This window comes from Ctenopharyngodon idella, chromosome 18 (assembly GCF_019924925.1).
Source record: "Ctenopharyngodon idella isolate HZGC_01 chromosome 18, HZGC01, whole genome shotgun sequence".
Taxonomy (NCBI): Eukaryota; Metazoa; Chordata; class Actinopteri; order Cypriniformes; family Xenocyprididae; genus Ctenopharyngodon; species Ctenopharyngodon idella.
This window is the reverse complement of record NC_067237.1, coordinates 24,859,855-24,873,215: the sequence shown is the minus strand read 5'-3', so window position 1 is coordinate 24,873,215 and position 13,361 is coordinate 24,859,855. Positions and strand designations below refer to the sequence as shown.

General features: G+C 37.6%; 1 protein-coding gene across 2 annotated transcripts in view; it reads left to right on the top strand.

The window, feature by feature from the left end:
• The window catches only part of lrriq1 (leucine-rich repeats and IQ motif containing 1), a 30,031-nt gene that overhangs the window by 4,635 nt on the left and 12,035 nt on the right, over positions 1-13,361 (top strand). Inside the window, exons 7-17 of one of the 2 annotated variants that reach the window (XM_051870975.1) lie at positions 409-1,734; positions 1,827-1,979; positions 2,515-2,665; positions 3,081-3,274; positions 3,770-3,897; positions 4,171-4,244; positions 4,908-5,001; positions 7,763-7,933; positions 11,874-12,200; positions 12,494-12,662; positions 13,227-13,346. In XM_051870975.1, coding sequence (XP_051726935.1) covers positions 409-1,734; positions 1,827-1,979; positions 2,515-2,665; positions 3,081-3,274; positions 3,770-3,897; positions 4,171-4,244; positions 4,908-5,001; positions 7,763-7,933; positions 11,874-12,200; positions 12,494-12,662; positions 13,227-13,346 — 2,907 coding nt within the window. The remainder of the gene's footprint in view (positions 1-408; positions 1,735-1,826; positions 1,980-2,514; positions 2,666-3,080; positions 3,275-3,769; positions 3,898-4,170; positions 4,245-4,907; positions 5,002-7,762; positions 7,934-11,873; positions 12,201-12,493; positions 12,663-13,226; positions 13,347-13,361) is intronic. The other variant, XM_051870976.1, reaches the window with a different exon arrangement.

Below are 13,361 nucleotides of genomic sequence, written 5' to 3'. Positions count from 1 at the left end.
ACTAATTAAGTGTTGTTTAAATGTCACAGCCTACCTGAGTATTGCTGCTGACCATATCCATCAGTTTATGACAACAAATGGCCTCCACAGTCACCAGATCTCAATCCAATAGAGCACCTTTGGTATGTGGTGGAACAGGAGAATTGAATCATGGATGTGCAGCCAACAAATCTGCAGCAACTGCATTATGCTGTCATGTCAATATGGACCAAAATCTCCATTTTGTTTTGAAATGTTTCCAGTATCTTGTTCAATCTATGCCACAAAGAATTAAGGCAGTTCTGAAGGCAAGACGGGGTCCAGCCCGATACTAGCAAGGTGTACCTAATGAAGTTGCCGGTGAGTGTATGTGTGTGTCTCTGTGTGTGTATATATGTGTACAATTCAAAGTTTTTTGGTTAATTTCAGAACTTAATAAGGAAACTGGAGGAGCAGATGGAGGAGGAGAAACAGGCTTTTGAGAAGGCTCAAGAGGAGGAAAGAAGGAGAAACCAGAAGCTTCAGTGCAGAGCAGCCACAAAGATCCAAGCTGCTCTCAGAGGAACATTAGTCCGTCACTGGAGCAAAAAAGAGCTGAGAAGAAGGAGAGAGGAAGTGAAAAGATATGAGATGGAGAAGAGGGAATGGGAGAAGATGAAGAAGGAGAGGGAGGAAGAGAGAAAAAGGATTGAGGAGGAAGAGAGGGAGGAAATGGAGAGACGGAAAGCAGATTATGAAAGAGCGAAAGAAAAAGACCGCCATCGTCTGGAGAGAGAGCAAAGACTTGAAGAACAGAGGAGGAAAGATGAAGAAGATAAGGAGAGGAGGAGGAAAATTGAGAGGAAGGAGGAACAGAACAAAATTACAAGTGTAATAGATGATTGCAGAAGACAGGAAGTGGATGCACACAGGAAGGATAGAGAAAAGAAGAGAATGGAAGTGGAAAGAAGTAGCCAGGTGGAGGATGAATGTAAAAGAGAGGAAGAAAGAGGGGAAAAGGAAAACAAAGGCAATGAGGTAATTGTGAGAAAAATACAAGATAATAATGAAAGAATAAGACATGGGAAAAAAATGGAAAACACATTGGATGATGACAGGAGTGCGATGAAAAATCAGGACAAAACTAAAGACATAAGCACAGAAGACACAGAAGGATTAGATGATATGAGACCACAAACAAAGAGTGATAAAGACAGAATAAAGAGCCATGAAGAAGAGAAAAGAGTTGATAGCAACAGAGATCTTGATTCTCAGATAAATCTCTCACAATCAAGAAAAAGCCTTAAATTAACCAAAACCACTCCAGAATCCCACATAAATGCACATCAAGGTCTTTCCAATGACCTTGGCATTAGTCCAATTGGTTCCTCAAGTGTTGCAGATCACCTAGGTGTGGAAGCGACTCCGAACGTGGATACAGACCTGACTATGCCGGCTTCTGATTTGAACGTTGTAGCACCTGAAATGAACACTAGAGGACATCACAATACTACAGCTATTGAGCTTAAGGACCATGAATCAGAAAGCCAAGAATCAATTTCAGTATGTCTGCCTGACAGCACTGAGCAGAAGCGACTGGCCTGGATGATGAGCTGCACTCCCTGGTCCAAACTATCATTGCAGAATAAAAGGAAAGTGTCTTCTGCACAACAACAGTCCCAAAAAAGAGGGCCTAGAAGAAAAAGAGTACCCAGTTTACCCCCTCTGTCTGTGGACAATATTCTCAAAACAGGAACTTGGAGCTCTCTCAAACAGGTAGAAATTAAACTTTAAAGCCCATTTCTTGGCTGATAAATGTCTTATATGTTCCTGCTGACTTTATTGTCCTTGTTCTGGTAAAAAATCAGGTTACGACAGTGATGCTGGAAGACCTGCCGGGTTGTAGCCTGTCTACGCTGTCCGAGTGTAACAACCTGCAGACTTTGACACTTAGACGCTGCGGACTCAAATCCTTGGATGGATTGAACCAGTGCGCTCAGATCAGATACATTGATGTACAAGTAAGAATTATCCAGTAGTTATAAGAACTATCCAGTGCAGTCTGCATTATTATTTTAATGTTTCTTTGATAATCAGTCATGCATTCTATACAGTATACATTAAGTTTGGGGTCGGTAAGATTTTTTTTAATGTTTTTTTTTTCTCGTATGCCAACCAAGGCTGCATTTATTTGATCTAAAATACAGTAAAAACAGTAATATTGTGAATTATTACTCCAGTCTTCAGTGTCACATGATCATTCAGAAATCATTCTAATATGCTGCTTTGGCGCTCAAGAACATTTATTATTATTGTTATTGTAGAAAAAATCTGTGCTGCTTAATATGTTTGTGGATTCTTTGATGAATAGAAAGTTCAAAAGAACAGCATTTCTATTTAAAATAGGAATCTTTTGTAACATTATAAATGTCTTAATTGTCGCTTTTGATTCATTTAACGTGTCCTTGCTTAATAAAAGTATTAATTTCTTTTTAAAAAACATGTACTGACCCCAAACTTTTGAACAGTGTATCTACCATTCTTTCTCACATTTAGGAAAACTCAATTACCCATGTGGATTGTGGAGGTCTGGTCAACCTTAGGGTCCTCCTGCTGGGCAGGAACCAGCTAATGAACATCCAAGGTTTCGATGGAGCTGAAAATCTGCAAATTCTTCAGCTCTCACATAACAACATATCTCGCATCAGTGAGTATATTCACTAGAACTGCCTCTGTGTTTTATGTATTCTATTTATTTTTCATTGCAAGCACTTAAGAAAGAGAAGCTGACTGTTGTCATTGTCCAGTAGAGGGCATCATTGTTCCAGTTTGGTGACTTCAAATGGCCCTTTGCCCTCACTCTGCTTGCAAAATAAATCTTGATGTCTCATTTCTAAGAAAATGGCCTCATATTGAATAAATATGAATAAATGTATCATAAAGAAGAGGATAAATGCAGTTTAAAGGTATTTGCTGTCAGTATTAGATGATGTCCTGCCAATGCTGCCTTTTTATATTAAATTATCTTTCGGCTGGTATTAGATATTGTCACCATGGCCAAGAATTATCCTCGTACACTCCCACACCAGCACTGACTGAATGATATATCTTTGCTTTCTTAGGTGGTTTAGGACCCCTGAAAATGCTTCTGCGATTATCAGTGGACCATAACCAGCTGCTCAGCATGAGAGGTTTGAAGGAAATTTATACCCTTCTGCATCTGGACTGTTCGTACAACCACCTAAGCCACATTGAGGGTTTGGAGAATTGCGCACTCCTTAACACATTGGACCTCAGGGGAAACAGTCTGACTGAGGTAAATCTTACGCAACCGAAGAAACAAACCAATTTAAACGATGAGTAGTAAGATGTCTTCAGAAAGTAATATGAAGATCATATTGATAATCACAATTTTCCATTACTGTTGTTTTGTTAGTAATTGTGAACTGTTTAATGTTCTTATTCTAATTAGCCCAACTGAAATCATAGACGTTCACCACATACAATTTATAAAGAAACATATTTCAAACCCAATGTCCAGGAAATGTGTTATTTGACAAGTGTTCATTACACGAAACCAGCATACGTTAGACTGCAATCCTATGCTGCCATCACTTTAATTTAATTATCGTTATCTGTTTTGCTTAATGTGTGGATATTAGTCATGTTCAGGATGAGGCTTGATCCACCCATCTCTGCTGATGGGACCGTGTTCATTGTTGGAAAAGAAAAAATGTATTTCTGTGTGATCAAGTGGTCAAAAAGGAATTGTTGTTTTTTGTTTGTTTGTTTTTTCTGGCCAATGGCATAGCTGCCTGTCCTGCAGAACCACGTTCTTTTGAGGGACCTTTACCTGGATGACAATCTTATATCTTCTATTCATGATCTGGAATCTTATTGGCTGCCTTTGCTCCAAAACCTCTCTGTGGCCCAGAACAGGTAGGCCTCAGTGGAGAATGGCTGTGTCTCAAAACCTAGTAAGCTGCCTACCTAGGCTTCATAGGTGATGTCTAGGTTGGTGGCTCACAGGATTTGAATTTCTTCATTTTTCGAACATAACACACAGTTTTCACAGTTAAATCCTACTTAAAGGTGAAGTCTTTACAATGTTTAAATGCATTCTTATGTAAAATGTAATATAAAAATCTACAAATGTACAGTGCCAAGATGTTTTATTATTTAAAGTAATGGCTCACTTTTCTCTTTCTTTAGTGTAACAAATTTAATTCCACTCCTGGACTTGGTGTCTCTGAGGACACTGGATGCCAGTAATAACTGTCTGTCAGGTGAGCTTATGAAGTAGGGTGACTGTGCTATCTGTTAAAGGGTCTTTATTCTTGAAGATGGGTGGATAACCTATGTAACAAACAAATAATGCTTTCATAAGGGAACTTCTCTACTCAAATCTTATTTATCTTTAAAGGGACAGTTCACCCAAAAAGGAAAATTCTGTCATTTACTCACCTTTATAACATGTATGCTGTTATTTTTTTTCCATGACTTGAAGTCTTTTTTTCACACATTACAGTATTATTAAACTTGGAATAGACTACTTGGAATATAGCACAAGTCACATGGAACACTTTTATTGTGCTCTTGTAGTGCCGGTCACTATAAATTGTTGTTAGATGAAATAGAGCTGCACAGATACTGCATGCGACTCTTTTGAAGAATACATATTTTTCAAAATTGTCCTTTTGTGTTGCACAAATATATAACACATGAGGGTGAGTCAATAATGACATACATTTAGTTAACTGTACCTTTAAGTATCATTGAGGAAAGCTGTTCTGTATATACTAATTCACAGAAATGTTTAATTATAGGTGTTTTTTAGGTGTTTTTTATTCAGGCCAGAATGGCTAACATTTGGATTGCATCCTCAGCAGTAAAATTATAACCATTCATAGAGTATTTCTAAGGGGGACACTGTTCTGACTCTTTTTTAGACTTGCAGAACGTTTGTCTGAATCTTCAGGAATGCACCAGTCTCCAAGAACTTAACCTGACTGGTAACCCACTACAGCAGGAAAACAACTGGAGGTAGGTGTGATCCAAGGACCTAGTTTAGGACCTTTTACATTGACAGTTAGATTAGTTCCTCAGATTCTTAATGGTACTTGGAGCTACTAAGGCAAAGTTCAGGAGTATATTTGCTGTTGAGAGAGAATATTAGTATATACTCTAGGAATTGAAACGTGGTTCCTCCTTTTATAATGGAGAGATTTATCTTGGATTGGGCAGAAGCTGTCATGTGTGCATTCCAGCAAAAGTCACTAAGCATTTCATAATTGTCCGAGAATGTGAAACTAATGTGAACAGGGACATTGGCTGGAAGTGCACCAAGCGTTTAAAGTAGAATAAACATTCCTCTTTACCGCTGAGCTTCCGGCTCATATCACTGCACCAGCCATTGTATCTGTGTCCGCTATTGGATTACCCAGTTACATCTGTACGCACGTGGACTTAAGTGCTCGTAATTCTGAAAATATTTGCTCAGTGGGGGAATATTTTTTAAGCAAATGTGCTCCTAAAGTGCCAGCAGTTTTTCGAGAGTTTTTAATTAGCAAATTAAATGTTCTTATGTGGTAGAAAAAAAATGTGTGAGAGACAGAACAAGGAGATCAGGGAAGTATAGAAGCATGTTGGAATTTATTTCTCAAGTACCAGTCCAGTTCATTCAGTCAAGATGGAAAAAAAATAACATCATACATACCAAAGAGGTTTGTTGACTATCATGACTTTATAGTTCAAGGCCCAAAGGGTTTAATGTTGGCAACACATTTATTTTCCTGACAGAATCTTTTTTACTAAATTGACTTGGACAAAATGAAATATGGTGTGACATTTTCTCCTTAGTCAGCAGTATAATATTTAGCCGTAGCAGTTCATTGTGTTTTAAACTATATTTTCCACATTTTGCATGTGGCTTCCAAGGAGAAGTCTGAGTTTAAATATATCTGTTGTGTCTTTACATCTGTTTTATTCCGTAATGACTTATAGGAAGTTCACTCAAGTCAAGCTCAGTATTCTGCTGAACTTTGTCTAACCCTCAATGCCAACAACCGAATTAGACCCAGTGTTTTTCTCGCTCTCCACTGGTCCTTTCATCCCCGTCCAGTGATAACACAGCCTAAATTAAAGCACCAAAGGATATTTCAAAGAAGTACACAGCGCACGAGCACTCAGAGTCTGGGAGAGCAGACTTTAGCAAGATTAATCGAACTGCTGTAAGTTTCTTTGTTTACAGGGAAGTTTTCACGAGTAATGAATAGAGTCCTTTTCTTGGTAGCATAGGAGCCTGACGACTGGACACGAGATGGCCAAAAGGAGCATTTGTATAAGTAAAGCAGCTGAACGTGTCCATCTTTTAGAGACATAACAAATGCTTAAACTTTTATGACTTCTTAGATATATAGTAACTACCTGGTAAATGCTTTGGTTTGGTTTTCGTAGCCCTGATTTTAGGATATGTTGGCTTTGTTTTGACCTATTTGATCCTCTTTAATGGAAATATCAGCTTGGATAGAATTTCTTCTTCTTCACTTCATCTCATTTGAAAAATATATTGTTTGGTTTTATTTCCCATTATTAGGTAGTAGTGATAAACCATCGTTACATAACTTCCCATCTCTCCTTCACTGTCAATAAAGGCAAAAAAAAAAAAAAGAAGAAAAAAAGAAAGTTTATCTTTACTGATTAATTTAATTAACAGTAACTTTAATATACCACACCTGAAAAAATCTTTTAAACAAATCTCTTTAAAGTAAAAAAACAACAGAAAAGTTATATATTTTTCTTTAATATTTTAAATCAATATTATTCAGTATGATAACAAAAATAAAGAGATAAATCTAATATAAAATGTATTATATAATTAATAATAAATTAACAAATAAATAATTAAATAAAATAAGTGACAACAATAATTCTACTGTAATTTCAGTGTTATTGAATATATATATATATATATATATATATATATATATATATTTATAAAACTCATTAATCAACCCTTGGTTCTTAAAAATCATTTTACTTCTCTCAGCAGGGTTCAGCAAAGAATAGGCTACACCCGTGTTTTCTCATACACTCTCGCACTTTAAAACTCAGACCAAAAAAGCAATATGGGCTCACTTGAATGGCTGTCACATCTCTGGAATGAGGCCAGCCAACCTTTTTTCACTTCTAATCCAAGCTGAGTGTCATCATGCAGTTTCTTACTGAGAAAAAAGGCAGACTCTGACTAAACCTCTTACTCGATGCACAGACTCTCTGTTGATTCTCTTGGGTGCACAATGTCAAACTCATTAAACGTTTTATCCCCATTTACTAACTGATTTCATCTGCTCAATGTAAATATTCTCCGATAGAAAGCCCATGAAGATGGAGAGATGGAGGGGCTGGAACTAAAATTTCCCTGTTACTTTTTTATGATTGCAGTGGACAGTCAATGTAGTAACCTTACATATTGCACTGGACTGCTAGTTGTTTTGCAAAATAAGCTGTTTAAATCATAATTGTTAAAAAAGAAACTGATTGGCCTTTTTTGTGGCACCCTCTTTATATTTAATCTAGATTTTTTTTTTTTTTTTTAACAGAAACATTAAGTAAAAACATACCCGTTTTTTTGTTTCTTAATTATAACCCTTGCTTTAAGACTGTCTAGCTTTGTTATATATTATAAAACAAACAATCTCTAACAGTTAAACCAATCATTTCAAAGAGCTTTGAGCACATTGTGTGGTCGTTTCTCCTTACATTTTCATCAGGTAAATGTCTTAAATGCCTTTTTTTCTCTCAGGTCTTTGCTTCTGGAGACAGTGCCTGGTTTGATTAAGTTGAATAATGAGCAGATCGCTGCAGCAGCAGCGTCCCCGAATGGTCCAGAACAGAAGTGGAGTTTCCAGGCCCTCTGTCTGGCACAGCAGAAACAACGAGATTCACTCCTCCAGAAGCAAAAAATGGAGATCAGGTAGACAACCAGTTTCAGTCTCTGGAAAGTACTAATAAAGATCAATTTGGTCAAAATATCCTGTAGAATATTATAGTATATAGTGCTATTATTTGTAAAATGACTGATACAATATATCAGCAGGCCCACACAAATTCTGTGCCCACAGTATGACTTCCACATAGTTCTTTCCATCCCCCGTCCCTTGTGTTTATTAAATATTTTGGGTAATTTGTCTATGCTTTCATCTACCAGTTTGAATGAGGTGCTCCCAGCTCCACTTAATACTTTTTACAAATTAAAAAAATTAATTGCTTTTAGCCCTGACTGCTAATCCCAAATTGTATAAGGTGAAGTATGAACCAGGACTATTTTAAAGTCCCCCTGTAGTCAATAATTTTATCCTTTAAAACTCATCTTTGATCACCAAAATGACATATTTAAATTTCTTCATGCCTTAAAATAGCTTGAATGTAACTCTAAACCCTTGCCTCATTTAGTATACACGGATCAATGAATATGCAAATTAGCCCCGCCTCCACTAGCTCACGCCAGCTCAGAGATCCACTCGGTCAACTTACCGAGGTAAACGCTGCACAATGGTATCGCTCTTTACAACATCGAACACATAACGGTAATTAATAAGATTAGCATTTTGCTTGACTATGTTATCAAACAGTTAATAATGTGTTGCTAATGTTACACAAACCATGTTCCCATTTGTCATGTCAGAGTCAGACAGCTGCCTTCTAACAATCAGTATCCTTACAAACGCTTTGAACAACTCAGAACGTCGGTAGAGAAAGGCATATAGTTCATCATAACATCATAATATACATCAAACACCCACCATATTGTTAAATCTACACGATTTTCATATCAACAGAAAAATATACCGGGATAATCTGGTTTCTCTCAAAACTCTGTTAGTTCGCTGTTAATGATATGCCAAAGCCCGCCGGCATGTTGACGTGATTGGTTACAAGGTAGTTTGTGACACCACAAGACATCAGCGATTTCAAACCACGGGTCTTTTTTTTCACTGCAGTTTTAAGGAGAAAATACCCAGCAATGGTGTTGGCATATGAATTTGCACATCTTAAAGCATATTAAAAACACCACATAGACATATAAACAACATTAAAAACTTGATTTTCACCACAGGGGGGCTTAAAAAAAGACTTTAGTGAAATCCATTTCAGCTGTGAAAAATGCATATAATAGTTTATATTTTATAATAATATTTTAATTGTAGGTAAAACCAATAATAGTTTATGCAGAGGGTCTTTGTAGAAAATCTGAAATCCAGGCCTAAACAACCTAAAATAGGGCTAAAATAAATAATTTATTAAATATGCAGTATGGCAGAGAAAACTTCATTTCATTATTTTTGAAATCTTGGGGTGTTGCTGTAGAAATCTAGCATTTGTTAATTTTGGCATCAGTGCTAATTAGTTCTTTGAGCTTATACATGCTGAATATCAACAAAAAATTACATTTTCACTTCTGTCGGTACAAAAGCCGCCTCAGACGCTGCTGCAGACCACCAGCAAATAAAGCAGAACACTCGCCATGTTTCATAAAGCATGATTGGCAGAAGTCTGTGTGTCCTGTGGTTCAAGCTGAGGTCTCTTATAGCTTGGAGGACTTTAGAGATACCCCCACCCCCCCCAAACCCTTCCGCCGCACGCTCTGCACAAAGGGTCTTTTGCACACCCGTGGGGACCGCTGCAGCCGTTTAACATCTGACCCGACCCAGTGTCAGTCCCCAGCTTTGGCAAGGTGAAGACTCTGCCGTCTGACTGCGATACAATGGTAAACCAATGCCCGTGTTGATTAGAGTGACAGACTGAACTGAGGGATTTATTAATGTCATCAAACCACAGTAATAAAATGGAATTTAAGACACTGAATCATAAATAGGCATGTTGTGTTACTGCAAAAGCTTTGTTAGTCCTTCAAAATAGGCTAATACAAAAAAAAAAAAAAAAACATTTCCCGGTTTTTCGCTGAGGTAATTTCAGTTGTCAGTAAGTAGGCGAACTGTGTAAGGTCTAGGATTGTATTTATTTTCCTTGGCATGCTTTTTACAGCTTGTAATAATGTTTGGATTTCAGAATGTCCATTGCTGACTGTATATACAATTTGACATTAATTTGTTTTAATGAGGTAATCAAATTAGCCATTTTGTTATACATCTCTGTGCTTGTGCTGTATTTGAACATGTTTCGACAGTAGTTTTGTTTCCCAGTACAAATGTACATTGCATTGAACTCTTGCATGGACCTTTTTAACGACTCTATTCTGGACTGAAGTGTGTGTTGGAGGGGTGCGGATGCCCCCTTAACCGTGTCAGAGGATTAGAATAGCAGGGACTCTATAGTGACAGAGCTGGTTTCTGATGTTGACAGCAGACAGAGTCAGGGGTCAGGGGCAGGAGGGGTCGAACTAGCCACGGCTAAAAGAGTGATTAAAGTGGTATTGAGACACCTTTGTAGAGACTTCCTGAAACACTTCATTATAGTTTTACAAATGTCTGATTCATGTGGTAGAGGCTAGTTTAAATTCTCATCAAGATGATGGTAACACTTTACAATAAGGTTTCGTTTGTTAACATTACTCAAATACATTTGTTAATATGAACTAACAATGAAAAGTACTTCTAAAGCTTTTATTAATCTTAGTCGAATGTTAATTTCTACATTTGCTAATATTAAAATCAAAAGTGCAACTGATTACCGAACAGTTGTATTTTTATTAACTGACATAAAAGCTGCAGTCCGTAAGTTTTGCCTCTTTGTCGCCATCTCTGTTTGAAACCTGAAATTGCAGTTATTTGCGGAATTATTACTTTACGTGGATTGTGCATCGGCATGACTCCTTAGCGCGGATGAATCTAATGTTTGCTGTCAGTCAACACATCGGTGTGGATACTGTACTTCGGAATCACAGATTCTACGTCTTGGAAGTATGACCAAAATAAGGATTTTTACCAGAAAATGTGATCTGAACAAGTGAGTAACATGTCTGCCACTTTTGTTCAGACCAACTGAGAAAAAAAGCATTACAATAAATTGCACTGCCAATGGTAATTAAATCTAACAATCGCTTAGCTCTGATCATGTCAAACCATGCAAATTATTATTATTTTTATACTTTGTTCTCAAATTGTTAATGTTAACAACATCATTATTGCGTGACTATGTGTATTTAGTGTGTATTAGTGTTACCTGTAGATTTTAATTTCTGTAGCCACTGATGATTATCATTTGGACCTTTCTGGATTACAATCCGCCATCAAAATGGTAAGTTTAATTATTGCAGCTGCTGTGAGAAAAGGCCGGCGGCATCCTCACATGCCATACAGCTTACTAGCTAGGACTCCTTATTTATGTAAACAGACGTGACGTAGTAACGCAAAGACGAATGGCGGCATGCTCGAATTTCCCACGGAAACCCACCGGTACCACCCGAATTATAAAATATTATTACAAGCTTACCGTTGTGAATTGGAGATAGTTTTGAACACTGGCTGGTTATGTACTTGCTCAAAAATTTATTTTGGATAATTTTTAACCAAAAAAAGTTACGGACTGAAGCTTTAACAAAGATGAATAAATACTGTAATAAATGTATTGCTAATATTAGTTAATGCATGAACTAATGTTATCTAATAGGACCTTTTTGTAAAGTGTTACCAAGATGTATTTTTTCCATAAAAGACTTCAAAGGGGCCATTTACACATATGAAATTTTGCATTTAAAATGCTGTGTCATGTGCAAGATGCTGCAAAAACACAAGATGTAAACACTACAGTCAAACACATCCGTCCAATGCATGTTTACAGAGAAAAACAATGAAAAAGCAGTGCAGTAGAATGCAAAAATGTTCTGTGTGAATGGTTCCTAATACATGAAATTTGTGTGCATTTTGTGTATTTTTCTCATGTTTTTCAAACAGTTCTGCCCCCTCACAACATGATGCCCATCTTCTTGCCATTTGTCACCAAGCAGGCCTGTTCAGATTAGCAGTGGACCAGCGTTACGCCCATGAATATGGTGACAGCTGTGTCACTGAAGATTTTGCACTGGCGGCAGCTGCTTGTAGTAGTTTTTCTGAAGCATCTTTATCACATGGACAAAGTCCAGAGAAGCAACCTCGACATACAGCAGATTGGCAGAACCCACAGAAGACTCAACTTTCTCAATCTGACCTTGAGCTTCACTCTGCTGACTGCATGGAGACACAAAGCGAGAAGGAACCTGTTCAGGCACTGAATCCTAAAACGTATGACTCTCACACACATTTCTCTTACTCTGTCACATTAACGTTTACAACGTTTAATATCTGTTTGTAGAAAACATTTCCCATGATTTGAAGGTACATTTAATTTTAGCTAAAGGTAATCAAAATAAAGCTCATCTCTAAATCATTCAGATGACATTGGAACCCTGCTGGGTCTCTCTCCAGATGTTTTAGCGGAGATGAATCATCCGAGTCTTGAGTTCAGCGACATTCATTTAGTCTCTCATGACCTTGGTGAGTCATCAGATAAAATTGTCTTCTGCACTATCACTCAGAGAGGCAGCTGTGGTGATCCAACGACGCTGGCGGAGGAGATGCATATTGCGGAGACGTGAGGGCCTCCCAGGCTTAATTGAAAAAACTAACAGAAAATCAAGTCTTCATAAGGTGGAAGATACCTGCATTGAGAGGCCTGAGAGGGAACGTGCTGCTGTTGTTATTCAGGTGGGACTCGTTTTTTAACAACTCTTCACAAAAAAAATCCTGTTTGGATCAAGGATTGTTTGATTTACAGCATCATATCTCTGGAAACGTGTTTTCCATACCTCCTTTTATGAATGCAATAAATAACTTGAATAAAATTAAATCATCTTCATTACACCTATTACTGCCAAGGGCTTGCTTTGAGTCAGTAGGTAGTGCTTTTGAAAACAGGCTATTCCTTTCACATGTAACTTCTAAGGGATATTTTCTCTCTCTCTTTGTGTTTAATGAGTCTCTAAGGACTCGAACTGAGAGAAAAAAATGATTAATCAGATTCCAACGTGTCGCTGGAGTGGGAGCACTAGGGTTCTGATCTGTTAAGTCTTTTTTTTTTCCCGCGGGGAATACGCAGATTTAAAGGCATCCCGGTGTTACATTTGTCTTACAAAGCCAAAGTCACCAAAAGTTCAAACTGCAGACCGCGGGGCAATTAAACAGAGGTTAACATGTTTTATCTTCCTAATGGGATAACACACAATATTTATGCTTGCATGTGATTCATGGCTGTGTGTATTGCCCCTGCAGGCTGTGTGGAGGGGCTGCGTTCTGCGGAAAAGACTGGCCCGTGCTCTAGCTGCCGCTCAGATCACAGAAAGCGATGAGGACTTTGAAGAGGTGGACATGGACAAATTCATTTTTGATGAGGTATGAGCAGATGCG